The sequence below is a fragment of the Melanostigma gelatinosum genome, assembly GCF_949748355.1.
Source record: "Melanostigma gelatinosum genome assembly, chromosome: 12".
NCBI lineage: Eukaryota > Metazoa > Chordata > Actinopteri > Perciformes > Zoarcidae > Melanostigma > Melanostigma gelatinosum.
In genome coordinates this window covers 12,973,654-13,001,567 of record NC_136645.1, presented here as the reverse complement: position 1 = coordinate 13,001,567, position 27,914 = coordinate 12,973,654, and the positions used below count along the sequence as shown (strand labels likewise).

The window sequence follows — 27,914 nt, the reverse complement described above, 5'->3', positions numbered from 1 at the left end:
ATAATTAGCAAGCTCTCACCTCACACTAGGAAAGACAGGGATTGATGGCACAGACACATACACAACACACTGGATACATGTACATGTTTGCTTGGGTTCTGCTTGCATTCCCAATGAGCTGAGACCACAGAGAATATTGTTTGGCTCGGTCGACTCCAACTCCACGTCTGCCAGAATCTGTGTGCAGGAATACATGGCCACCAGCCACTGGTGTGTGTGTGTGTGTGTGTATATATATATATGCATGTGTGTGCATAGTGTTGCTAGTGTCTGTATGTGAATGCCTGTATACCTGGCACGGTTCTGTACATTTGTGTGTGTGTGTGTGCGTGTGTAGGAGTGTGACCTACAGCTGTGATGTGGATCACTAGTATCCACTGCTGTGAATGAGAAGGATACATCATCCACGGTGCTCTCTGTTAGCTGTTTGATATTGAAGCCAAATGCATGTGACCAGAGCATAGAACTGAGCGGTCCCACAGCGCGCCCAATTTGCCAGCATTCAAAGCGGCTTTACCCCAACCACCTGACATAAGTGCAATCATTCAGCAAGACCTGAGAACATTGAGTCTCCCAGGAGGCTGGGTGTCTTCCTCCTTCAAGACTACAGCCTGCCGATGCGTCAGCAGATAGACATAGTGACAGTGACTGCCCTGAAAACAATCAAGCACAAATATCCAGTCTGATCAACGGTAAGCCGAATGAATCAGCCATAGGACGGAAATGCTGTGACTCATGGAAACAACAAACTTGATGGAATGAGAGAAAATGTGAACAGAAGAAATGGAACAAAGGAAATCGTGATTATTTTGGTTTGGATAGCTGTTGGAGAGTGACATCTATTCCCTCACAGATACTCTGGCTTGTACATGTGACTGCTGTCTATGTGTGGGCTCTGTTGCTTATTCTGTTATCCAGTGTGTTTGTGTAAGCCAGCTCCTGTTCTCGAGGTGGTATACGTCGTAAGCCCCAGCAGGGAGAGTGTGAATGCTGTGGATCACCTCCTCGCCTTTTTGCTGTCCACTTGTCTTAGAACCTGGTGCTCTCATGTTTCAGCATGCGGATGTTGGTAAGCGTCCCGCTGCCCCTGTGGTTGTACCCGTAAGCCTGGCGCTGCCCCTCCAGTCACCGAGCGCCGCTGCCTGCCGACGACGACATGCTGCTGCTGGGACTGGAGCTGCCTGAGCCCCGGTCTTCAAACACATTGATCTCCAGCTGAGGACACGGAGAATGTCAAGGATCATCATGACAGAGCGAGTATTACAACACAGGGTTAAGAAAGTGCTGGCAGATACAATTCCACAATCCCTGACAACAGTCTGGATCCTGTCATATCCAAACCCTCTGCTCACTTATAAGCTTAAAGCTACAGCAGACTACAAGACTTTCAAACCAACCAGTTTCTGTACTGCTCACGCTTCATTTTTCATCCCAGAGTGTTGTCATGTTAATCTGAGGGTGCGCAGCCGAAACAACTGATCTCGGATGAGATGCACTCATGAGATGTTCCTACTTGGAGAGATCAGTGACTGGCGTGAATGAGCAAAATAAAACAAAAACACACAAGAAGTCACTGCGTCTGCTGCCGCTGCTGCCGTTTCCTCCCTCTGCGTCACAGGTTTCCGCTCATCCCGTCTCAGTCTTGTCTCCAAGGTGCTCCGAATACAATTGCATCTTCTTTTCGCTTGGAGCTTGTTCTTTGCGCCAGATCTGTGTGATGGTCTACTGGACACATTCTCTCTCTCCCTCTGCCTTTTAACTCCATGAAGAACTGTGCTGGGATCACTCCGACGGACAAGGAGAGACATATATCTGGCCTCTTCTGGCTAGATTGTGATAGAGCACCTTAACAAGGCCTCAGCAAACAAGGGCATACACACCTTCATCTGCTGATGTATTATATCACCCCGTTTCTTTTTTACGGATCATGCATGTATTTTCCTGCCTTGTCCTGCTTCAGAATTCCTTCTGGGAACGACAGTTGGCCATTGGACAGCTCCTCTGCAGCAGCTGGAGTTTAAGTGCCTGATTCAAGGGTATCTTGATGGTAATACACGAGGAAGAGGTTGTCGTCATTTATTCAGCCAGATGTTTCTAAAAGTTCCAGTGATTCCGACTGGTGAAGCCTGGTTTCTGCATCCTCTAAAGTACGGCCACCTCCTCTCAGTATTTTATAACTATCCTTCATCCTTTATCTATTTCTTACACACTTATAGCAGCAGATGAGTTTAGGATACAACCCTCATTCCTCTCTCTATGGGGTCTGTGAGCAGCAGACCTCTAGGAGTGTAGATCTTCTCATTCTGCTCCTGGATGTAGCCTGATATCTTCTTCAGCACCTGGAGTAAAACAGGGGGGCCGGGAGGGGTTAGAAAAGGACAGAGGTACATTTGGAGATAATCCAGATTTGATAAAAACCATTGGAGGCATTATGAAAACCTAAAAACACAAGCAGAACATGTGATTCCAACTGGGGATCTATTAACTTCATATTGCTTCAGAAAGTGCACTTTGCATTACATGTAATAACCTGAAATAGTCTAAACAAGGGCAGGGCTACAGCAACTTTAACCTCCTCTTCTGTTGTCTTGGGTGGAAAAAATAAAAAATGGAAGAAATGAGTTTGAAATTCTTCAAACTGAGCAGGACATCTTTATTTTTCCTGAACATTATAATCTAAACTCAAAGTAATTCCATTATGCTCTAAGTACGACAGTTATTTTTACACATAGTTCCAATCCACTCATGTCACGCAAGGCTGTATGAATTGAATTACTAAAATTGACGAGCACGGGCTTTTCTCTTTCTGAAGTTTTCCATTTGGAAGCTTTAGTTCCTAATTCCAAAGATGGCTCTCTCAGGCTGAATGTCTCAGGCTAAATGTCTCAGGCTGAATGTCATGCCTTGGTTAACTGTCGGGGCAATTTGGAAACAATCTCAAATTTGAGGTGGACAGTTTATTTGGATTGCGTTGGCACTGGAGTTATTTCTCAGCTTTGCAAGTGAGTATTGCATCAAATGTGCTAAAAACCACAAAGCAGCGATGGAGTGAAGCTAAGCACTGAGTTCAGGCAATGCCTTGACACACAAATTCAAACAAGCATGCCTGTATACGTTCTCCCACGCATTACAAATGCACTCCAGTTTGCCCTGGAAACTAGAAGAGTGTTTAAGACACCGTGATGTCGTCCCATGGCGCTGCTGATAGCAACCAAATGACTGCTGACTGATGCCGCTGATGCTAAATGGATAGATATTAGCGAAAGCGTCATCATTCGAGCAGTTTATTCAGCCTCAGCTACGCTTCTGTGGACATGGACAATGCTGATGTGCCATGCCTCTGCCTAACCATGTCAATCAGCTAAACCACGCTTCACTGGGCCTCATGTACACAGAGAGAGCTGTCACCACTCCAAACAGGAGGCGCAATCTTTAGTCTGCCTGTACTAAAACAACACACATTTGTATCACTTAAAGAATTAAAAAAACAGAATCACAGCATTACATACTGCATGGATATTCTACTGTGTAACGTTGGTCTTATTTTTGTAGCTTTAGCACATTCGGTAATTGTTGAGGTACGAGAGTCCAGTTGAGCTGGAAACAAAGCAAATATTTACCCATAGCTACACCTGAGAGTCTGGCTTTTTTTTAACCTGACTGATTGTCTCACCACTTGTGCCAGACTTCTTTTTATCAATGAATTGTTATAACCACAAAAAATAAGTTCCAAGTTTCAAGCTCCAATTATCCTTTGAAGTTTGCTGTATTGAGATGTCACACCTTTGCATCTGATTTATTAAACATGACAGATTCACTTCCCCTTTTGTAAGTTAACTAAAGGTCAGTGCAGCACTCAGCCTTGAGAGATTAAAACAATAGAGACTGAGCAACACACTGAGCAGCGCTCCTCTGGGATGTCAAAGGCCTGTTACAGCTGCAGGCACAGCTGCTAATATAGTGACCCCTGCTAGTGGAGACTACACCACAGATGAATACTTCTGCCTCCCACTGGAAGAAGAGGAAGGAGAAGAGCCGTTTCCAATAAAATGTCTGGATGCTGGTGCAATCGGGGAGCAAACAAGACCTCAACAATCCCTCAGTGAAAAGCCATCAAAAGGCTTTATATCAGTCAGATCTATGTCAAGTGTACCTAAGCAGAAAGCAATCAATATTCGTCTTGGAACTATGACTGTATCTCCACAAACACAATACAAACTCCATCAAAGAGAAGAATAAGAGACACACAGGACTCATGGGGTCATTGCGGTCCAGGGAAAAGGCCAATCCTTTCACTGCGAGCGAGCTCTCAGGGCAGCGCAATCCTCTTCAGTGCAACAATATGACAGTCAAGTATACAAGCTGTGCCGCTGCTGTACTGGCATGTCTGTGACAGCCCTTCTGGAAAAAAGCTACGTGAGTGTGTGTGTATATCGCCTAAGAAGCAAAGGTGTCACAGTCTGTTTCACACACATGCCAACCAATGTTTATTCCTCCGCTACAATGAAAGTTGTTTACGTCACCAAGTGCAATATAAAGGGAATTATGTGTGTGTATACATGTGTCTGAGTGAGTGGCATATGTGCAGGCACATTCTTGTGAATAATAGAAGAACAAAACAAATAGGAGATGGAGGGCACATAGTGTGCGTGAGGGAAGTTTTATAAATGCTTGTGCGCACATGTATCTGTTCTGACTTGCTGGGCGCAATCAGTGTCCTTTGATAGGGTGAGATGTAAGCATTGGGAGCTCCAGTGAACCTGCTCACTGATCCAGGCTTACTAGTGTGTGGCCTCTTTATCAGCACACACACACGTACCTACACAAACAGCATCAACTTGGGTGGGTGCATTTGATCACCGTCAGTCATCATCCAGCCAAGAGGATCAAGTTAAACAAGTAAATAAACAACCCTCCTGTGGGGTTGATAGCATCTGAGCGACTCAATGAAGCGGCACCCAGCTGACAGGGAGATGAAAGGAGCCCCAGACCGGGCCGTTTGTGCACGGCTTCGACACAGCAGCAAGGCCTTTTGTGCTTCTCGCTCAAGCTCCCTGGCAGTACCCCTGTACTGCTTTGATTAGAAGAAAAAAAAGCTTACGAATCGCAACAAGACTAGGGAGATGAATGCTGTGGGTGACAGAGATCCGAACATAGAGGCATGCTGGGACTTCACGCCACACTAGTTTCATCTAAAAACTCTGGCAGGTACCCACACGGTCACAAGAGGATTAATCAAACTCACTGTATGTGATTGCGATGTGCATGCTCTTGTTCCATCTCAGGGAGTGACAAGCTGCAACACAGCCACACGGAGGTTTAATCACCTGCCCTTTCTCAAGATGGACACCTTGGTTTTGCTGAAGGTGAATTCATGTTACAGTTTGCGTGCTGTGCCTTGCCCACCGGCACGCAGGTGCGGGCTTAAGATCTGGTTGTAAAAGCTAGTGGACGGACAGCTGAGTCGAAAATTGTACAAGAGAGAATCAGATCTTATCTTCTGTTCTTTTGGCTGTGCTACTTGTGTCAGTGGGTGTAATTAACTATGTGTTCTGACCTCAGGGAGCCATAGTGCATTAGAACACACAATTTAATGTTGATGGTCTAGAGAGAGCAGGCTTCCATAAAAATGGACGGTAAATTGAGGATGGGCGGTGGAGTTTATAATAACCAGCTGTACAGTTCATGCATAGTGGTTGAGCTGAAATATCCCTACGACGACGCACGGTAAGAGGATCCAGATCCATTCAATTACCTTGATATCTTTAATATTTCAACATTCAAATGATTTAAATATTTGTCGAGCCTTTCTGTGTGGAGTTTGTGTGTTCTCCCAAAGCCTGCGTATGCGTTTCTTCTAGGTGTTCCGGTTTGTCGTAAAGAAGAAAACACTGAGTAACCATACAAAAACACTCCAAAAACAAAAAAAAATCACCATTTTGTTGTTTACCTTCTCATAGCGCGTCTCCATGCAGAGGAAGACGATATAAGCTGTTGCACAGGCCAGACATCCCTCCAGGTACGACTGACCTCCGATTCTTTCAGCCTCCACATAGTAAGAGTTCAGCGTCTTCACTGTCTCCTCGAGCAAGGTTCGCTCAATCTACTTACAAACACAAACAAAGATCCAGGTAGAGATATGGAGGCATGCACAGACCATAAGGGCCGCGAGAGTGGAAAGTGTTCTGGCATAACTGTGGGAGCAAGCTGTTCAGCTATAAAACAGCCCGCCAAACACACCAGCTGCATTCTGCTCAACCCAAAGTACTCCTACTTTGTCAAACCATTTATTAACACACCTCTCTTGAAGACTAAGAAGAAACTCGAGGCTAAAATGGAAAATGACTCATACGTGTGCCAGCAATGGGTAGTTTGAGCATCTGACAGAGAATATTTATGTTCAAAATGTGTATTCATGGTTCTCTGTGTTTGTCTTTGTGTTCGTGTTTCTTTCTGGCTCTGCGTGTGGGGACTGCCTGCTTCAAATGCTGATTGCTAGACACATCTGCAATGATACCCCTGCATACCATCATTTGCAGATGCTAATACAGAAAGGTGAAGAGAGCAAATAAACAGTGAATTCTCTCGCAGTTCCCAAAGCAGGAGAGAGGAAATAAAAGCTTTAGGGCTCATTATTTATTGCTTCTGAGCACTTACAGAAGACTTTTAATAAAGTTGTAATGCTTACTTATTCTGCGATACAACTGTAGGACATGAGGCACAAAAGTTTGTATCCATTTGTGGATGGAGAGGAAAGACAGAGTGAATTTACCTACAAGTAACTTAATGCACAAGTCCACAGCCATCATTCACATGTGTTCTTTCATCCAGGCTGCACCATTGTAGTAATCATGTTACCTACACTGAGCCATCACTCGTCCTGTGTTGGAAAGTGTTGGTGTCAGGTGAGTTGGGATTTTGTCAACATATCACATTTGCCTGGATGTGTATATGTGTGTGTGTGTGTGTGTGTGTGTTTGTATTTGTGCTCACCCTGTTGTCCAGGTCTGAGGGGAACTTGGTCTGGAAGCGGCAGATGGTTCCTTCGCTGTAGTCTCTCTGAACAAACACCTTTGTGACCAGCGACGCACTGTGCCTCAGCTCCTGAAGGTGATGAAACTGAGCAGTTACACAACAGAGGAAACGCACACGTTAAATATGTGGTCCAACATACATTCACATGCATGACTTCATAGAGTAGCAGGTCTCTTTGATTTAGTGTTTCGTAGATCTAGTACAGATACAAAATTCCGAAACCATTTTACTATAAGTTATCAAATATTACCTGCTCGATCTGAGTTGTATTTTTAACTGGCAACACAGGTTCAACAGGGCTACACGGTGAGAGAATGGTACTCTGTTAGAGAATCAACAGCAGCGCTCTCACTGCATCCCTCCAGCATCAATAAGCCCAGTAATAATGAACACTTTGAAAGACACCCCTTGACAGCACTTTAGTGTTTTTTTGAGTGGTGTGGTTTACACCTAAACAGTTATTCCCCTGAGTAGAATACAGCAGCGTGCAAGTGGGCCGGTGTAACTTGCCCCCTGCTGATCTAAATTGCTCCCCTCAAGAGGATGGCAATTAGAGATACAGCAGGAGTGTAAAGGTAGGCCGAGAGGGAGGGGGAGAGAAAATATCGTGAGAAACAGAAAGAGAGGCACGTTATCATTTGAGAGCCTGTAAATATGAAATGAAAACGACATGTTTCCCGTGTTCGACCTTATTTTATTCACTAAACATGGATAGTTTGGCTAGCTTCTGCAGTGTTCTAATTGAAAGCAAGCAGAGTCTCTGCATGTATGAGCCCGAGAGAGAGTCATTTCCAAGTAAGAAGGCAGAGTACAGTGGCTGCCTTTCATCTCTTAACAGGGAATATCACTCACAACCAAGAATAGCATCCAAGCTGCTATTTCTGTCAGCCAAAAGCTAAAATCACCTCACAGCCACTAGATCCTTCTGCCTGCCAGAGCTGTTAATATCCTTCTTTTTGCCTTCTCCGTGTCTTTAACACTGCCCCTCCCCGGCTGTCTTTGTGCCATCATGATGAACAACGAGTCACTCTATTAATAGAAGCAATGATCACGATCGAGAAACATTTATCCGAGAGTCAGAGGTAGATTCATTAAGAATATAAAGGTTCTTTGTTCGTCACTGTGAAAATGTGTGTAGGTGACTGTATGTATGTGTGTATACATTATATACATGGAAGTATGTGTGCAAGCAATACGATATTCTATACAATATTCTTTTAAAAGGAGAGGTCCTGCATTCAAACTGTACTTGAGTAGGTTCAACAAATATACTTCTAATAGAAGTAACAAATACTCAAGTATCTGAATTATCCGATTTTATATATCAAGTTTTGTGTATTTACATGCTTTCAGCTTGGTTCAATAAAAAATAAAAGTAGGTCAAATGGAGGGGCGGATATATGGAAGTAACCAATGAAGGAACGTGGTAATAAGTATGATAGATAAGGACATAAATAAGGACAATACAATGAAAGGTAGAGGAAAGGTAGGTAAGACAAATGTAAAAAAGTGATGGAAGAACAAGATCATGAAAGAGAACAAGAAAGGATGCCGGTGCTTTCGTTGCTATAGTCCAGTTCAGAGGCATCGGAGTGTCACATGCACTGCATTCAGGCCAGTGGGACATCACGGTGTGTTTTGGCTTGTTGTTGACCTACTGACCTCTGTCTTGCATCTCTGTGCTACATGTAGCTCACAGCTGAGCAAAGCAAGCAGGAGTCATGTGTCTCTGTGGCAGACAAACACTGAGTCCAGTTATTTGTCCAAACATGCGACCCCTGAGGACATCCACTCCCCTGATTTCAGTGGACTTTTGGTCCAGAGTTTAAACTGATTGATCGAATGGGGACGTTGTGACTAAAGGTCAAAACTGATGCATCTGACAGACTGAGCTTGTACCCTCTAACAAGTTATTTACAACTGCCAAAGTGCTCTTTCTGCTTTGATGATAGAGGACTTCATCAAATATTTATTTTGTCACGTGGTGTTGCTCTTAGTGGCAGAGCGGTCTTGTCTGTGTCCATTTTAGCCTTTAAGATAAATGTTTTCTGCTGGCAGAGCGCTGATGTTTACTTTCCTGCGTGGGTGATGGGGGTTCAAATCCAGTCTATTACTGTGTCTAAATATAGTACACAAGCAGATGTTAAAATGTCATACTGATCACACAAGACGCTATTAACAAGCTCTGCCTCATGCTGCACTGTCTGACTTCTGCTTCCACTCACACACGCTTTACTTTATGTTCGATTTTTGTTTGCACATTGATAGAACACAGTGGAAATGAGTTAAAGAGGGAAAGTTATTACCAGTTAAGAGGCTTATTAAAACATATTACATTCAGCAAACTAAATATAGAAACAAAACAGAAAAGTACAGAAAATGATCCGAATAGTCACTGGCTGACCAGACAAATAAAAGGTGAAGAACCAAAGTACCCTACTTCAATTAATACCAGAAGTAAAACATGACACATGATGTATCAATGACCTCTCATGACCAAAATGAAAATAAAAAAAGATTCCCACTTTTGACATATTTTCTGTGTCATTCCTGCTCTGATATCCCCCCATTACGCATTTCCTCCAGCTCGGATCTGTGGGTCTGTGTTTCTCTCACTGCCATGACATGTTTCTTGAGTGTCACGCCGACTCAAGGAACACACCCAGCAGGGTGAGTGCTGCCAGTGGGCAGACGGTGCAACGGGCACACACACACAGTTACAGCATAAATACACTCAGAGCTTCACAGCCCTTTCAGCATTTTTCTTACTTTCAGTCTTCTCTTTTCATCTCTTCATAACTAGTTTTCTGCCATTGGGAGTAACATTTTTCATGTTCGCTGCCAAGCTGGGCTAGCCAGAGAGCTATAAAGTGTAGACAGTGTTGACAAAACAGTCAAATTTCCATGACATCTACGTGGAGGATCAGTGTCTGTGAGGCCAAAGCTGGAAGAGGATATCTCTTTTGGATAAAGGTGGAGCATTGCTCCAGTGGAGAGCTGAGCCTGTCCCAGCCCCTGAGATGATTGCTGTGCTTCGACACATTATTCGTCAACAGTGCAACACTGGAGCCAGGGCTAGCATACCGACTGAGAGGAGGATCTGGAAGTATGTGGACTTAATGGATCCAGAGATCGTCCATGCAGCACAAACAGTCTGCAGTATGAGATGAGTGGTACTCAGTCGCTTAGCATATTCATTTTCTGACTTGGAATACAATAAAAGTCATCGTTCTCACATAATATGAGACAGAGAACAAGAAAGAGAAAGAGAGGCGGTGGAGGTGGCTAAATCAAGGAGAGGAAGCAAACTGTGCTGCTCAGCTCAAACTCCAATCACTGACGGTTACAAACTGCAGCAGCCTCTTTGCAGGTAATATGCCATAGATAATTGATGGATCATGGACATAAAACCTGCCCTGGCTGCACACACATGCATTTCTGTGCACGCGTATGTGTGTAATTGATGGAGCTTGGACAGGGATGCTGGCACACCACCACAGGAGATCAGGGTCACTCTGTCGATGCCTTGCAGGCTCAGAAAACAAAAACAAAAAAACAATCATAAATCATGCCCAGCTTACTGCAGCATTCATCTTGAACTTGAATTCACCCCCTCTTGTAAATTGGATGCTTTCAGATGTATCCAAATACATATGAACACACAAACATACACTCATGCCTGCACATATTGCTTGCACGAGTGTAAGGTGGCTCCAACTTGCAAAGTAATGGCTGTCTCCTCTCGTGAGATTAAAATTATGATAACTAAGGCAGCTATGTCTCCAGCATTATGGTGACATCACCAAGGACACAAAGAGGGGGAGGAAAAGTGCTGGCCTGAGAGCTACCAGGCATTACTGAGGCTGAAAATACACCAGAAAACACTCTTGGTGCTGTTTGGAGTAACTAGTTTTACGATGTGACACTGCCTAAAGAAGACCACGACTGTCATGGAATTCTCTTCTGGTGCATCTTCTGCTTATGCTTAGACTTTTCTGTTTGCTGCTGCCTTTAATTGAACCACATTCAATTTATATATTAATCAATTTCCTGCATTTCTGCATTTTACTACTGTATTTTATTTCTCACTGTTTTTTAAAAAATGTTTTAATGCAATGAATGTTCTTAATTGTTTTTAAATCTCCTTTTATTTTGCCTTATGTTTTGATGCTTTTAATGGTTTTATGTGAAGCACTTTGAATTACCTTGTTGTTGAAATGTGCTATGGACAAATAAACTTGCCTTGCCTTGCCTTATGCTGTAAGTTGCCAATCTGATTGCATTTAATACAGGCATGAAGAGAGCCGGGTATTGAGAGCTGATTCAGTATCATTTAAAACACAAGGACAAAGCCTTGTCAAGCTAATTTAAAGGTGACAGAGGGAACGACAGAGGGAACGACAGAGGGAGAGACTTTCCCTGTCCATGGTGCTGACTGCTCCATCATCACCATCATCATCACTCTCGTCAGGCTTCAAGGCTTTGAGCCTACACTGGATATTCTCCACATTAATGACATCGTTTTTGTTTCTTACTAGAAAATGCATTATTAAAAAAAGCACTTTGTATGGTACAAAAGAAAAAGAAACTCTGAGGATATATGCCTGTAATTACAGAGCTCATAAAGTGAGATGAAAGTTCATGAAATTGAAGCTCTGGATGAAACATATTTCCACACGTGAAGATAACGTGACATCACTCTCTGCTATAAGCCGGGTCCAGTCGGCCGATTTGATTGAATTAAGATTCAACATTCTTCACAATAAAACACATACATTAGAGGCACAACAAGCAAGACATTCAGTTTACAAGACTGCGTTTCTCAACCTGCATTTAGAAAAAAGAAAAAGAACAAACCGAGGTACAGAATCATTTGCCGGCTTTCTTTATACATTCCTAAAAGAGAAAGGCAGCGGAAGAGCTTCTTTTCATACCTCTGTCGCCATATTGTAGTAAGAGGGTGCAGGATCAGTCCCGTGCTGAAAACGACAACCGATTGCTCGTGCTGTGTGGGACAACGCGACTCCGGGCTTTGGCAGCAAGACTGGAGGCACGAGCGCGCGTATATGTGCGTGACTGGGCGCGCTGCCTGCGAGTGTTATCGCGGGATGGAGAAGGGGGGGGGGGGGGGGGGGAATGCCAATTACATACGATTTTTTATTAATGCACAAACCGAAAATAACTTGCTCCGAGATTCAGTCCTCTGAGGTCAAGCTTTCAGAACGCAAATTAGTGATTTTCCAAGCAGCTCATCGTGTTTCCTTCTGTGGGCTATCAATAATGCACTCAAAGGCAAGAGATGAATGTAACGTCCATTATTGTGGAGCTTTATTACAGTAATATCCTTTGTTAGAGTAGAATCAAAAGCGCTATGTTGCTATTACAGCTCGATAACAATAATGCAGAAGTGCTACACTAATTTCCATGAGATAAAGTGACAATGTGAGCCCCAAGGAAATATTGCAGTGAATTTACTTTTAAGCATTAATCACTTGTTACTGCCAGCATGCAGGGAAGATTACATTTATTTAAAAATCAATCAATTTATTCAAATTGACCTATTTGATCAATGCTGAGCCATCCATTAGTTCACTGCAGCAAACACCCTTTTGGTTATGGTGCAAAGTGGTCATGCTGCTGTGACTCATACTGTAGCCCATATTTAATGCACCATTAGAAAGTGCTCATATTAAACATTCATCAGAGGCCACTCGGGTGTTCTATATTGGCACGTTTTCCCTTTCACGAGCCGTTCAAGGTCTTACTTGGGTTGAATGTTTTACGGGGTTGACTTAAAATACACAAATATGACTGGAAAGAATGTGGCAGCCAAGATAAAAGCTCACGTTTTTGTGATCTTGATGCTCCCAAGAACAGGAAAACGTTTTTGATTCGATAAAAAGGACTTGGGAGAACAGACTGCGAGTGAAGTCACTTTGATGAGGCTATTTTGGGGGTAAAACTGTTTTTTACTTGTTTGACATCATGAGTCATGACATGTGCTCAAATTAGCCACTTTCTCTGTCACCACAATACATATTCCCCGTGGTATGCGTAGATCACATCTCTGGCAGGGATGCTCAAATGCACACAAATATATCCACAGCGACACGGAAGCGTCCAACTCTTATGAATGGAAACAGAATCCAAAATAAGATGGAAGAGCTTTAACAAAATGAGAATTATGCAGAACTAATATTATTTGCCAGGATCCTGCTGCTCAATCCATATTGCATGAAAAGATGCGGTATCTAATCACACGTTGGCAGAGATTCCTTTGGGTGTTTGTATTTATTCTTATAGAGCTCATTTTCAGTGTTCATTATATGTGCATAATGTGTAGGAAGAGGAACTAAAAATATCGAGCATCATATGAGGCTGTAATGATCATTCAATAGAAGAAAACTAAATTACTGGATTTATATTAAACAGTAACCATAGATCACTAGTGGGGCTACATCTTAAGAACAAAATAACAAAATATGCTCGTCATTTCCTTCCAAATATGAATGGTTTCTGATCTGACGCTCATATCAACGACATCTGTCTCCAGTAACTTCAAAAAATTAATCAAATGACTGTCATGAAAATGTTTAATATGAGCATTTACTGATCTATCACCACCTCGTCTCCATGGTTGTCAAAGATGATCTACTTGAGTTGGTTTTAGAAAAAAATAAACCACCAACTCGTCATATACAGATGCTATCAGGACCTTTTCCCACACTTCTCAACACACTGGGTGCCCCTTGGCATCACTTATGAGGTTTAGACAACAAATCTACTTGCTAAAGCTAAAAGGTTGTGTTTGTTTAAACCACCCATCCACCCCGTCATCCTCCGCATGCAGACTTTATCGCTCTTTACACTACAACTGACTTCTGGATGCAGTTGCTCTGAGCGTCTAATATTGCCGCAGGTGAGTTTTACATCGGAGTTATTGAAAGCCTGGTGCGTCTCATATCTCTGTATCAGAGAAGGTCGTTAAAGAAGTTTGATGTTTGGCGCTCTGGGAATGAGTTCGTGCTGGAAACTCTTGTTGTCTGTTGGTAGGAAACCGAATGTGTGGAGTCAAATGCCAAAACCACAGACATTTTTGACCCATCCATCCCCGACCACCTCCTTCAAAAGTTTTACAGCAGTGTGATGTCATGCTACATCTGCTGTTGCTCACATCAGACAAACTCATATTTCACATGGCCACGAGAGGTCCTTGTCAGGTAAATCTAAATGTACAGGAGGTAATGTTGTGCATTTGAACACTGATTCTGATGATTTGTTTTGTGTGAGCATTTGATCATATTTACAGGAACACTGCGTGCTATTTTAGTGGTAATCTCAAAGCAGCTGAATCAACAAATCAATCGACAATAATTCTCAGTTTAATTGGTATCCTGTCATCAAATGAAGTCCACAAAGACATTAGGATGTTACCACTGGGGACCATGAATGTCTGAACCACATATTCATACAATCAATCCAAAAGTTCCATCCAGATATTTCATTATGAACCAAAGCATTGAACCGACAGAACATCGCCAGAAGAAGGAAGAATATTGTAGAACGTCAAAGAAGCAGCTGGAGTCTGAGGTAAAGCTGTAGCTTCTGCTAGTCAGTCTGTGTGTGTGTGTGTGTGTGTGTGTGTGTGTGTTCACAGTTGTCAGAGATATCTATATTTGGTCACAAGATTGATACAGAAATGTATATTTGCTTATACGTGTTGACTGAAATGGTTTTGGGTTGATTGCATTTGGGGTTTCCTGTGGATCCAGAAAATGACTGGGTTTTTACACTCAAACTTCCATCATGGCTGAACATGTGCATTCCTATTCATATTGAGAATGTAATGAAAGAAGATGCCTTCATATTACATCTCATGTTGGTCTTCCAGTGTGTGTCTGAATCTGCACTTCAGCAGAAAATAATAACTTTGCCGCAGCCTGAAATTATCATAATGACCCACAGCACTGTACACTCTCACATACTCGGCACACAAATATTGCCTTTTTGGCATTTCATACTTCATGAAATATTTATTTCAGCAAAACATTCTTGGTTTCCACTTCACTCCAAAAACTGCCAGTTTGTATTTGAAGCTTGTGCTGTGAAATGTTGAAGACGGCGATACAGACGAAAGAAAAAAAAGAACTAAAAAAATACATGAACTGTAACTGCGGTTTCTCTTCTCTCATGTCCTTCAACTTTTACTGTTTTAGGTAGAATTAAGTCAGAGTTTCTGGGTTCATGGGGTTTTGACTTGAGGTTAATCAAATCATCACCTGTGCCGTGTCCCTACTGTATATTTCATAAAACATTTAACTTGGAGTCGTTGGGACTTCCGGTGGTCAACCACAGTTTGAATGACCCTGCTTCTACATTATGCAAGTGTGAATGTGTCTGCGCGTCTCATAATGTATCTGTTTGTGTGTGTTTGTTCACATGTGTGCATTAGATGTTCATAAATAAATGGGATCTTTGACATTCCCCACAATAACACCAATGTGTTTGTTTGTGTGTTTGGTTGTCGTCATGAACATTCTTGTCTTCGTGCGTGACTGTGCCGTGCTGGAATGCTGACCTGTCCCTCTTCTTGACAATCGAATCCGAACTGAAAAGGTTTGGAGCAGATTGTATTTCCTGGGAGGTTTGCAGACTGTCCTAATGCTCCTCTGCTGGCAAGATTTAAGCACTGGAACAGTTCTGTTTATGTAGTGCAGCTGGTATGTGTCTTACAGTGTCATCAGCTTCTTCTTTAGCATGTACATGCTACCTGTATGAGGGAGTGATGCATGAGATTCGTGTTCATGCGTACCGTGTTTTCTATCTCCAAGTTGTCTGGGCAGTGTGCCACAGCAAACACCCTTCTCCTATTGACTTAACCACAAGTTGAGAATCTCTCTCACATACAAATACACAGATACTGTCAGAGGAGCACATTGAAAGAGATCTTGTTCTCTTCCAACGTGACAGGAAATGAGAACTCTCCAACCCAAAAAAATATGTGAACTGGAAATCTTTAAAAGCAAATAAACATCTCCTCAAATGCCTTCCAACACTTTGGATACCAAAGTCGAACTAAATAGAACACCACGAGTCATCAGTGGGTCTGTATTTTGGATCTGTCTGCCACACTTCCTGCATCTTTCATGAATATAGGCTGGATTATTTTGGGTCTGTTGGTGGACTGTACATAAAAGTGAAGCAAGTGAAAAGAAAAAGAAAAATCAGGCACTCACCTGAAAGAAAGGGAGAATCCTGAACTGAACTGCACTAATCCAGCAGTATAGACATGTGTATTCATTCCAAGCAGACTAAAAAGTACTACAATGCTTTTGAATAGGACAGCTGGAATGACAGAGTTACGCCCCAGAGGCAAAAGAGATCTTTCTCTAATACATATTAGATCAAGGGAGAGACACCAGAAGGGTTTAGTTCCTCTGGGCTATCACAGACAGTGGTTGCAAAGGATTGAAAAGGGGGGGGGGGGGAAGAGATAAAAACAGAAATATGGAAAGACAGAGAGGATGTGATTCGCGTGCACGGAATCCCTTCTGAGCAATAATATTGTTAATTTAGCGGTGAGGAGAATAATAGCGTAAAACAAACGAAATTCCCTCGTCTGTTTGAGGTGGTTTGTGACTCCAAAAGGAACAGACATTATGCACATTTTGTCAGAATACACAAAGTAAATTAGGAATGCTTTTGTCATGAACTGACCTCAGTTATAGGCATAAAAAAAAGATATTAGGCTTATAGCATCTGTTGCACATTGCACCATGAAGGTACGATTTATAAGCTTGGCATTGTCCAATAACAAGCAAGGGTTATGACCATATTTTGATAGAGACTGAGAAAATGCCACCCATTGTATTGTTGCAATCACATTAAAGTGATGGTTCACAGGCTTTTCACTGTCTTGCTGAATAGTCATCTTCTCACTGTATGCTGTGGTGACAACTGTGGTCCTTCAGTTTACCCACTGCCAGAAGGAAAGGGATGAGATAAACGAGATGAGCCAACAGATTCCCGCCGAGATGGTTCATATGCACACGGCTGCACTGCCATATAAAGACACATTCTGTTTTGTTTAAAGAGACACAGAGAACAGCTGCCCCTCCCTACTGAAACACAGTCACAATGTTAACATGCGAGTCTTGGCTCATCATTATTCAGTGCCTACGTTTATCCGGCATTCATCTGGAGCTCTGTAAAAAAAACATGAAGCTTGATTTGTAATGCGTACAGGAGAGTGAAACCCCAAATCCAGGGGCTTGCTCTCTCACTATAGGTCATTAAATGATGATCTCGCTGCAGCTGCATTTTCTATTGTGGCTGTGTTAAGAAAACAGCTCTTTAATAAAATGAGGTCCATCAGCTCTGGTAGGTTTGAGATGGAGACATACGGAAGTGCTTTTATAGCAAAGAAAACATCCCAGTCTGCTCACATAGCTTCCCCCTGAGCTAGTGGAACTCACAGCCCGCTGACATACGTTTGTCCGGTTTGTTGCTATGGTTTCACTCACCTTAAAGCCTGCTACTGTGTCTTGTAAAACAAGAAATGTCCTAAAAATAAAAGTTATTGCTGAGGCATGGGGATTTTTCCTTTAAAAAAAAATCTGCAGTGGAAATATATTTGCGAACAATCAAAAATAACTTGTTAGAAGACCATTCACTGTTGCTCTGCGATTTCACAGTGTTTTTGTCTTGTTGTATATTGTGTTACAATATTTTCAGCACCGTTTGATTTGAGCCAAATAGAACACATGCTTTGTGTCTGCGCTGCCTTTGCTGGTGTAGTGCTGTTTGATCATATGTTGCACCGACGTCCCTCAGAGCCAAGCATCAAAGTTACTGTGATCAAACAGCAGCCACGGGCTCACAGAGAGCCACATTAATGGCTATCATGCAATGATGTGATTTCATGCTTTGGTCGGGGGTCTCTTAAGCTTGTAAATGCTAATCAAGGATTCAGCAAAGAAATTATAATTGTTCTTTTACGCATGATGTCGGCCAAATCTGCTTTTTATTTTCAAAACTGTGAGATCTGAAGAAACTGTATCATTGAAATGAGTCCGGTTGAATCGTTTTGAATGTCTGTGCAGCGAGATTATAAATAGACGTCGAAACATAATTAAAATACTTAAATGAATTACTAAAAGTATGCGCAGAAAGATTTGTGAAAACCAACAACGGCTTACTGTATATAAACTGTTTGCCTTCTTTTTTACACATATGAATAATTTTAATAGAGCTGAGCGATTATGCTCAGAATTGATTATGATGAGAAGAAGTGCGTCAATTATGCAGACACACACACACACAGAAGTGAGAACATGACAGGAAAAATGGCTCGAGGGTCGTCCTGCCAGGAGGCAGATGACGCTGCATTAGTCGAAGAGATGGGACAGAGAGAGGGGGATGAAAAGAGAAGACTCTGTTCTTCTTACATAACAGGTGCTTTTACAAGCTTGGAGAGTCCCAAGTCCAGTTTACCTGAAATAAAAGCGCTCTCACTGGGCTGATGATAGTCGTGGCTTGAAAGCATTTTGTGTGCATATAGCTTCTGTCCTGGTTTGGTGCTCTGAAAATATTGGCAGCACACAGCGAGACACCAGACACAAACGGTTGACTTGTTAAACAGAATTCATGAGCTTTCAGGACTTTGCACAGTGAAGCCCTGTCAGTGATACTGCAGCAATGAGTGTGAAGGCTGTTGGATTGAGCCTCATGATAGAGTGCTCTGTAATGTAGTGGAGTGTAATGATACCACCAGCAGCAGTCGTCCTACTGAGAGAAGAAAAATGAGCCCGTCAGGGGAAAGAGAGGAAAAAGACAGAAGAAACAAAAAATCCCCCCTTGAAATTTTGATATGCTGTTTGGCTGTAGATCTGCTTTTCACAGCCAAGTCTCCGCTCAGATTAAAATGCACTTATTCCATCAAACATTCAGCGAAGCAGCCTACCAGTTGTGTGGCTGCTGTTTGTTTACAGCGTGAAAGGATCCCGAATGAGGACTGAGCGCCTCCAACAAGGAACACCAGGTGTACAGCTATAGATCAGAAGACATTTTCTATTACTGTCATGGTGATGTTCCTTTCACTAAATGAGCCTCATAATTGCAGGTAATCAGGTTCCAGAGAAAAGGACTAACGCACGTCTTCTACATTAAATCAGACAGTAACACAGCTCTCACTCTGACCATATGAAAATGACTGAAATCATAAATGACCGTGAGGGTTCGGGCTGTAAGCCAAGTGTGCCTTGTTGTAGCGCACAGTGAGAGCAGAATTTCAGGCTGCTGGGAAGCTTATTTCTTGCTGTGGCTGAAGTACAGAACAGGCTGGTGGAGTCTATCGTAGAAGGTAAGATGAAGCCAGCCAGTTTCCTGCCTTCAGATGGCAGAGCAGATGGCAAGAGTCCCGACGGCCGATAAAAAAGCCTGTCATCCAACTCTACGGTACATCGGCGGCACTCACTTCCACGGAATTTAGTAAATATAAAGCACCAGGCATGATAAAGACAATTCTGGCAGGTTGAAGTAAGTCCCTTCCACTATTTAGAAGGTATCTCATCTTTCATTGTACGAAAGAGTCGCACTTCAGATCCACGGTCCTCCAAGAAGGACAGGGCAGCCAGAGGCCAAAGATCAACTGTGTCCACTGCCCCCTCTAGTGGGCCCACAGTTCAATGTAATTAAAAATGACAAGAGTTGGGAAAAGGAGGACAAGAGGTGCAAGTTTATCCCATTTCCTTTGAGCAACAATAATATTTAGAGTCGTGGTTTAAGTGTTTGTTCAACAAAATCTTCAGATAAAGAGAAACTCAATCAGTGATTGATTGTCTGATACTCAATATCTGTAATCATCTTTCCATGCATCAGCGTTTGGGAAATGAGCAACCCAAACAAAAAGAGCAGAACTTGAGACTAATAACGGAAAGAACAAAAGGGCTCATATCATTCTATCATCTGGGGGAAAATGCAGAAGTAACTGAATATACCCAGATGGATTTCTTTTGGTCTGTTTTTAATAAAACACCATCTTCTGTTCCAGTGCTACAATTAATGTTTTAATGATAAATCAAAACATACAGAATTAGAGGGAGACAGCACTTCAGCTCTGAGGGGAAACAGCAGAGCATGTTAGGCAAGGACACTGAACACTTTGTTTGACAAGTCAGCGCATTAATGCTGTTAAACCTGGGACGGTAGAGTTTCACCTTTGTTGAACACAAGCATAGAGACACTACTCTGAGGTGATGGATAACAACAGCTCAAGGGTGCATGTCCAAGTCTCCTAAATTGCATCCCTGTTTCCTCCATCCTCTTTTCCTTGCATCTAAGTTTCTTCTACTGGACATACATGGAGAGACGCAAGGAAGCCATTGGAGGAGAGAAGAAACCAGGAAATGCATTTGTCAAGAAATGTGTCCTTTCCTCTGAAGCATCAAATGAAGCGACATCTGTTTCTGATGACAGCGGCAGGAGATCACAGCTGTCAATCGGCTGAATTACATGTATATATATTTAAGTAGTTTATAGAGATAAGTAATATATAAAACTTGATTTGAATCTGTTATCTGTCAATGAATCAGTCCGATCAGCTGCAGTGTCAATCAATAACTGATATGCCATAAGGGGGGGGGGCGTGTAAAATATTTCTATGTATCCTGATTCCTCACTTATGGCTCCTCAGGGATCCCTCCTCGCTCCTTAGAGCAGAAATAAGAGCTTCAAGAGGGCCTTCAAGATGGTGGACCAGAACATAAGAGACTTGGAATGCCTCCAATAACTCATCCCCCTCTCATCTAAGATAACAGGAAAACAAAAAAAAAAACGATGAACCACAGAGAACCAGCAAAGTAACAGCAGCTTCCGGCAGCGTTACAAATGAAATAGTGCACGAGTGAATGTGAGGCCTCGTTCCACACACACACACAAACTCGTGAGCACAAAGAAATTAATGAATAAGCGCGTACAGACACACAATAACGCATTAACCGGGTTTGTTTTATCACAGACACTTGGCTGCAGCCACACAGAGCAGAGCACTGCCCACTGCTTCCCAGAACTGCTGGCTGCTTCATTTGAGCTCAATCAGAGGAGCTGAAGCGAGAGAGACAGAGGCAGACAGAAGGACAGACGTGCGTTTACATTAACGGTCATTTCAGTGATTACTTATCATAAAAAAACATCGATACGTGCAAGAATAATGTACCAGAAGGCTTCCCCATATCATATGAATACCAATTCTCAGAAGAAATGTAAAGAAACCCGATAATAATTTAGAGAGAGATATTCCACCTCTCTCTCTCTCTCTCTCTCTCTCTCTCTCTCTCTCTCTCTCTCTCTCTCTCTCTCTCTCTCTCTCTCTCTCTCTCTCTCTCTCTCTCTCTCTCTCTCTCTCTCTCTCTCTCTCTCTAAATATTTTTAGAGACCACCTTAGACTCAGGAAATTACACCGTCTCCTGTTCTCTGACTCAAAGGAACATGAACTCTCCTCCAAATGACCCATCACCTTCAACAGTGAAATAGAGAAACTATGGGCACTCACCACCTATCGACAGAAATCTTTTCGACATTTTCAGGGGAGTAAAGTCAGGGAGAGAGACCACAGTGAGAGTGAGAGGGTGAAAGAAAAAACGGAAGGGAACTACAGTGAGGAGGAGACAGATTTGTGTCATAATGTTTTGGCAGCACAGTGTCAAGGGTCCACATGTCAGAAAAGATGGTTTGCATTTTATGGACAAGAGGAGCAGGATTATGTGTATACTGTTGGAGCCAATACTGCAAGCACTTCATGTGGAAACATGGATACATACGGAGACTTTAATACATTTGTCTGGGATCTTGCAGAATATGAAAAGAGGTTATTGAGTGTGGTTTTGAAGCTGCGCAGGTGTTCACATGCTGCCAAGACTCCACTTTAAAGTGAAAGACTTGAGTTTTTTTAGAGGATTGATCGAAGCGATTATGTTTTCCAGACAGTTGTTAGAATCTAATTGTCTTTTGGGGTTTATGCGACTGTGAAACAAGAATGAAAAAGAACTTGATCCATGTACAAAAGGTATTTCTGGTTTATTTTTAGGTCGAGAAATGTTAGCCTTGATTTATTAATGGGTTTATTTGGTTCTGAACATATGAAAGACAGGACAAAGTGGTTATTGTATGTTCATAGCTCCACAGTACCATAGCTAATGTATAACATACCATATCCAAAGGAAACAATTAGTGCTACAAAAAGTCATACATACAGCATGACAGCAGTCTGGTACAGGAAGGGAGGAGTTTGTGCTCTGGAAATTACAACTGTCAAATGGCACAAAGTGTAACCAGACTGCAACAACAATCAGAGCAGTGACCCAGGAAGCGAACGCCGAGACAGAGACAATCACAGAAGGACGGGGTTAGGGATGAAGGTGAAGAAGGAGATGGAGAGAGCGCTTCAGAAAGAAAAGGACAGAGAGAGTATCTGTCAGCACCCGGACTGGACCTGAATAAATGGAGGGAGGAGAGCAGCTGTCTTGTGACTCAAAGCCGGTCCTTAAATCTGCTGTCACGGGAAGAACACTTGTACCGTCACTAAAACGAAAGAGAGGATGAGGAAAAAGGACCCAAAGGAACCAGCGTCTAATTGCTCTTCCTTGTAGTAGATGAAACTGAAACCATTCCCCATCTGGATGGATTTAGATTAATTACAGTTAGCAGAGCCTTTCGCCTGCCAATCTAAAATGACACGGCATAGAGAGAGAGAGAGAGATTCTTAAACATTTGTCTGGGATATGCCAACAGTGCCACAATAAAAGCGACATTGTAATTCCATCCAAAAACCATCTTATTTTGTATGATCGTTGGAGATTCAGAGACTCTGTTTGTACTGTAGAAAAGCCACAGCTGCTCAGGTTGTTTTCTCACCTCGCTGAGAAAGGTCTGTTTACAACCACGACTTCTGGTCTCACAAGCATTAGAGCCGGCAGCTCTTTCTCTACATCGACACACTCTGTATGGACACATTGTGGTGACTTTCATGACTGTGTGCAAGGGACAGTTTTTTTGTTAAACATAATCAATCATTATGGCATCATAAAAATTAAGATGCCATAAAATGTACTGCAATAAAACCTGTTTTAGAGTAAACCAAAACAGTAAAGTTATGGGTTGGACAGTTAAACAATGAGCCCGGAGGAGCTGCAGGTTCAGGTGATAATTTACTGTATAGGTTCAACACATTGAGCACACACATTATTTTCTCTTTAAAAAAATGTAATGACTTTCTTTTCCTTCTCTTTTCTATGTGGTGAAATATTTCATGAAAAGGACCAGAATGACAAAAAAAACCCTGATTTTGAATCATGTAACAAAATGCCATTTGGATGGAAATATAACAAATGTTTTGAATAAATGCCGGGTTTTTTCTGTTTCTATTTGGCTTCTTTGTTAAAAAAACGAGTTCCTGTAGCGGCCTATATGATAGATATTTAAGTATATCTGAATGAGCCATGGTGTCGAAAAGTTTAAGAACCCCCGATGTACTTTATTGCATTTTTATACTCGACACTACAGCTTTTGGGCTTGTAAAATAGACCTTTCCGCGCTGCTTAATCCACCCACAGATCATCTGAACGGCGCAATAATGTTTCAAGTTCTACTTGTTACACATGTTTGCACCTGTGAAATTGGTTGGGTTGGTGTGGATTACCTTGAATGGGACTTCAGTGAGCGGAGCAGCAGGCGCTGCACTGGAGCCGGACCAACACATGCCTGTCTAATGGCTGAGATATGTGAGCGGCACAGAGCACGCTGCACACTGCGCCTCATTGATGAAGACGGGAAGATTTTCCTCTGACCAGGCATGGAAGAGCAAGGTGGTCCGCCCTTGACATTTTTCATCTGGGCAAATTGGTATGTGTGGGGTAAATGTGAGAAAGAGGGAGACAGTGAGTAAGTGAGAGACAGAGAGGGCGGAGAGAATTATGCTTTTCCTATTCCAAAGTTTGTGTTGTCCAAAACCAGCATAGGTGTATGGTAACCACACTGGAAGTGGACAGATGCAGTGGTTTGGAACAGCGGCCTCGCTGCCAATGTGAGCCTGCTGTTCTTCCATGAACACAGTACAGTAGCATGTCTGCCCACTGCATTACTGAAAAGCTCCATTGTATTTAACAATTAACGAGCTTGTTCTTGCCTCCATTTATCTGGGCAGAGTATTTTCGGGGCACATGGTCTTACGCAATATGTCACATTCTTTCAGTCATGCCAAGTTCACTTGAGCTTCACTCGTCTGCTGCTGCTGGCCTCTAACAGCTCCAATTATGTGCTTTGCTCAAGGGCCGCTAAAATATACAGTGGTTGCTATAAAAGAACATTAGTAATGGATTAATCCCAGTCTGGGTCGCCCACTGTCTAAAGAATGCGCGTGTTATTTATAATATTCACACATTCGGCTTATACTTGTAATATCAACAAATTGATTCATTCATAAACGTGTACAAATCATTCACAGCTTAAATCAAAACTTTTATTTATCTATTTAAAAATACTGAAGACATACAGTATAGTTCTATATATATATATAACTATATCATAGTGTGTGTGTGTGGGTGTGTGTTGTGAAACGTTCCTTAACAGTTTACACACCACTCAATCATGCTTCATAGGTGGAGTTATAGTTGTTAAGACAATAAACAAAGCATTTCCAGTTCATGATGACATCCAGCTCTTGCTCCTTTTGAGTTTGAATACACTTATTATTTTAAGCTGCCTTGTACAAGTGTCTACCGAATGAATGTACCGGTAATGCAATGTAGTTCAATAGTTATATGCTGCTTATGAATGCTAAATAAGAGGGGGTTCAAATAAGGTGTTTCAGTCGACCGTAAGCTGCTGTTTTGACTGCCTGAGGTAAAACTGACTGAGTTTACATTTTACACCTAAATGAAGCTTCATTGTATTGTCCTCCTGAAGTAGAACAGCCCTGAGTGGCATCACTGTGTCAATGGAGAACGTACAGAATGTATATTGTGATGGTATCATGAAAAGAGCCCTTACGTTCTTGTTTTTAACTTTGTGTCAGAGATGTTCACATTGATAAATGTGAAAGGTTTGTGAAAATAACCTTGTGAGGGCTGCTCTGCAGATGGCAATTCAAATAAGAAACGTATCATAAAACGTGGCTGGAGGAAAGTAGAAATATGCAGTTTCACAATGTCACTGACCTCGACGATGTATCAGACAAGAGGATGTTGTCACAGGCCTCCAGTACAATAAATACTTGGTTAAGTGATGCTAAAGTTTGAAGACCGTTTCTCCCATCAGCCAAAAATGTTATCATGCGATCTTTCACGGAGATATGGGAAAATCCTTCCCTGTTTGTTGAAACTCCTATCTCTCTATTTCTCAACAGAGGTGAGGTCTGATCCTTAACTGATGACCCCGGCTATTACGGAGACGAGCGGATCGGGCATGTGGACACACACACACACACACACACACACACACAAAAAGATGAAGAGATAGCGTGAGGAGGAAAAATGGGTTCTCACTGTCCTCGCTGACATATTTGAGATTATATGTTGAAAGACAAGCAGATGGATCGATAAACACACACACACACACAAACAGATCAAGTGACAGGAAAGTGTTTTATAATGAAGTCCACGGCTCATGAATTACAGCAGACCTTGCAGTTACGGCCTAAACACACCACTCACTCACAGTTGGGTTCAGATTACGAACAGCAACACTTGGAACAACACCAGAGACCAAGAGCTGAGCTAAAATACTCCACTGTACAGAAGCTCACATACAGGTTGTGAGTCAAATGGATCGGATCAAAGAGGAACCTGGAGAGCTTCAAAACAGTCGACATCCTTTATTTAAATAAATCGGCGTTTCAAAAAGCCCCACATTTATTTATTCTACATTATGTGAATGTAGCTGGAATTGCTGGGGCTCAGCCTGACCTGTGGTTGCTTTGAGCAATTAACTTTAGGTAAACTCCCCTCCGAAAAAACTATTACAGTACAGTAACATTGAGCTTGTGTTGAATCAAATCTCTATGTTAAGCTGATCCCTTCCCATTTTCTTAAAAATGAAACAGGATCAAACAGTAAAAAGGTCACAGGGGGAAGGTTCCTACTTCATCCAGCTTGTAATGAAGTTGGTGACATTTTAAGTGGACTAAATGTGCCTCGACTGTCCTTTGTTGTCAAGAGATCTGTGAAAAATGATTTTCTTCAGGGGATGTATAGTCGCCATTGTTCTTTTAAACTTTCTTTACCTTCTCTCCGCTCCCATCTCATTTCCTGTTATACCAGCTGACTACGCACTTAAGTACGTGCATCCGTGCACACATGGACCAAACAGGATCAAACATTCAACACATGGTGCTTGAAATGAGCTGACTGACGAGACTGAAGCTGACACTTACATACCCCAGTTTGAGGAAACACGTTTTTTTCTCCATGCAGAGATATTGAACTGGATATGCAAGCGTGCTCACGCTTACACACATGTACCGATTGTGTGAATTCTAGCACCGTGGTGGCAAGTTTAACGCAAAATGCTGACGAGAGCCATCATCTCTGGCCCCGTTACAATAACAGGCTGTGTGCTGCTTCTTATGTTTATGAGCCCATGTGTGTCACAAGATTCAGAGTGGGTTTTCCATCACTCAAAGTTTTTTCCTGGAAGCTGACTATAGATGTTGGCCACACACACATACACACTGAAAAAAAGAAAGCCCTCCACCCCAGTTTGGGTATCCCTTTCTCCTCTCTGTCGCTTTACATTGGGCTCCATGACGGTGATCTGGTCAAAGCGCCTTTACAAAGACTTCGATTGGGGGAAGCTAAAGCCAGTGGTCAGGGTTTAAGTTGACAGTGCAGGGAGGTGTGTGTGTGTGTGTGTGTGTGTGTGTGTGTGTGTGTGTGTGTGTGTGTGTGTGTGTGTGTGTGTGTGTGTGTGTGTGTGTGTGTGTGTGTGTGTGTGTGTGTGGCGGGCCGGCAGAGGGAGGAGAAATTGTCACATTGTCTGATTGTGTGACTGAATGTACCTTCCGACCCCTTGTGTTTGCCCCGACGCCTAAAAGAGAAGCATCCAATGCTGGAAGGAGAACAACAGAAGCAGGAGTGTTGAGTGAAGATGGACTCTGACAGACAGAGAAAAGGAGCAAAGTATCAAACCAAAAAAAAGACTTGAGGTGATGGTGAAGACAAGAAGGTCAAAGACAGGAGCGAGAAAACACTTGTCAGTATATCTCTTAACCACTGCCCGCTGTGACACATCTACGGGTGTAAGACTGTGTGACTGTGTGGTGCTAAAGTCTTCCAACATAATGTCATCACATTTCAGCAACTGCGTGCAATGCTCCCAACTGACCAAGTCGTTCCTGGCCTCAGGCTTCGTGAACAAGCTGAACTGAAGCAGAAATCAGTCATACTGTATGAACCTGATATTTCCTGGTGGTACCCGAGCTGCCAGTTTTTGTGACATTCTTGGAGAATTAAAGCTCTCTGCTGATTTGTTTTATTTCATCCCGTGGGGTCTGTGGACTCACTGAGCCCTCTTACATTGTTTGCAAACAAACAGGATAAGGGGCCAGATTACTCTAATAATTGCTCATGGATTGCAGACTAAATTTCAGATCACAGATTACACAGCTCATTTTGAAAACTAGAGGTATTAATGACATCAAACGGTTTCGACCGTTTGCTTCCGTTTCTTTCCAATGCACAGTTTGAGGGGTCTAAGCCAGTTTTAATAAAAAGATTATAGCTTCAAAGTAAAATAATCAAACAGTGGAAGCTACTTTAGGTGTTTCTCACCTTGTATTAATGCTGAATTCTTGATCTCTAATAGAGCACCGTGGCAAGTGAAATCCT

General features: G+C 42.5%; 1 protein-coding gene across 1 annotated transcript in view; it reads right to left on the bottom strand.

Annotated features, from left to right (window-relative positions):
• Positions 1–1,125: 1,125 nt before the first annotated feature.
• The window catches only part of golga7bb (golgin A7 family, member Bb), a gene marked incomplete at both ends in the record, with an annotated part of 27,319 nt that continues 530 nt past the window's right edge, over positions 1,126–27,914 (bottom strand). Inside the window, 5 exons of the mRNA XM_079280175.1 lie at positions 1,126–1,215; positions 2,238–2,339; positions 5,951–6,103; positions 6,994–7,119; positions 11,970–12,014. Coding sequence (XP_079136301.1) covers positions 1,126–1,215; positions 2,238–2,339; positions 5,951–6,103; positions 6,994–7,119; positions 11,970–12,014 — 516 coding nt within the window. The remainder of the gene's footprint in view (positions 1,216–2,237; positions 2,340–5,950; positions 6,104–6,993; positions 7,120–11,969; positions 12,015–27,914) is intronic.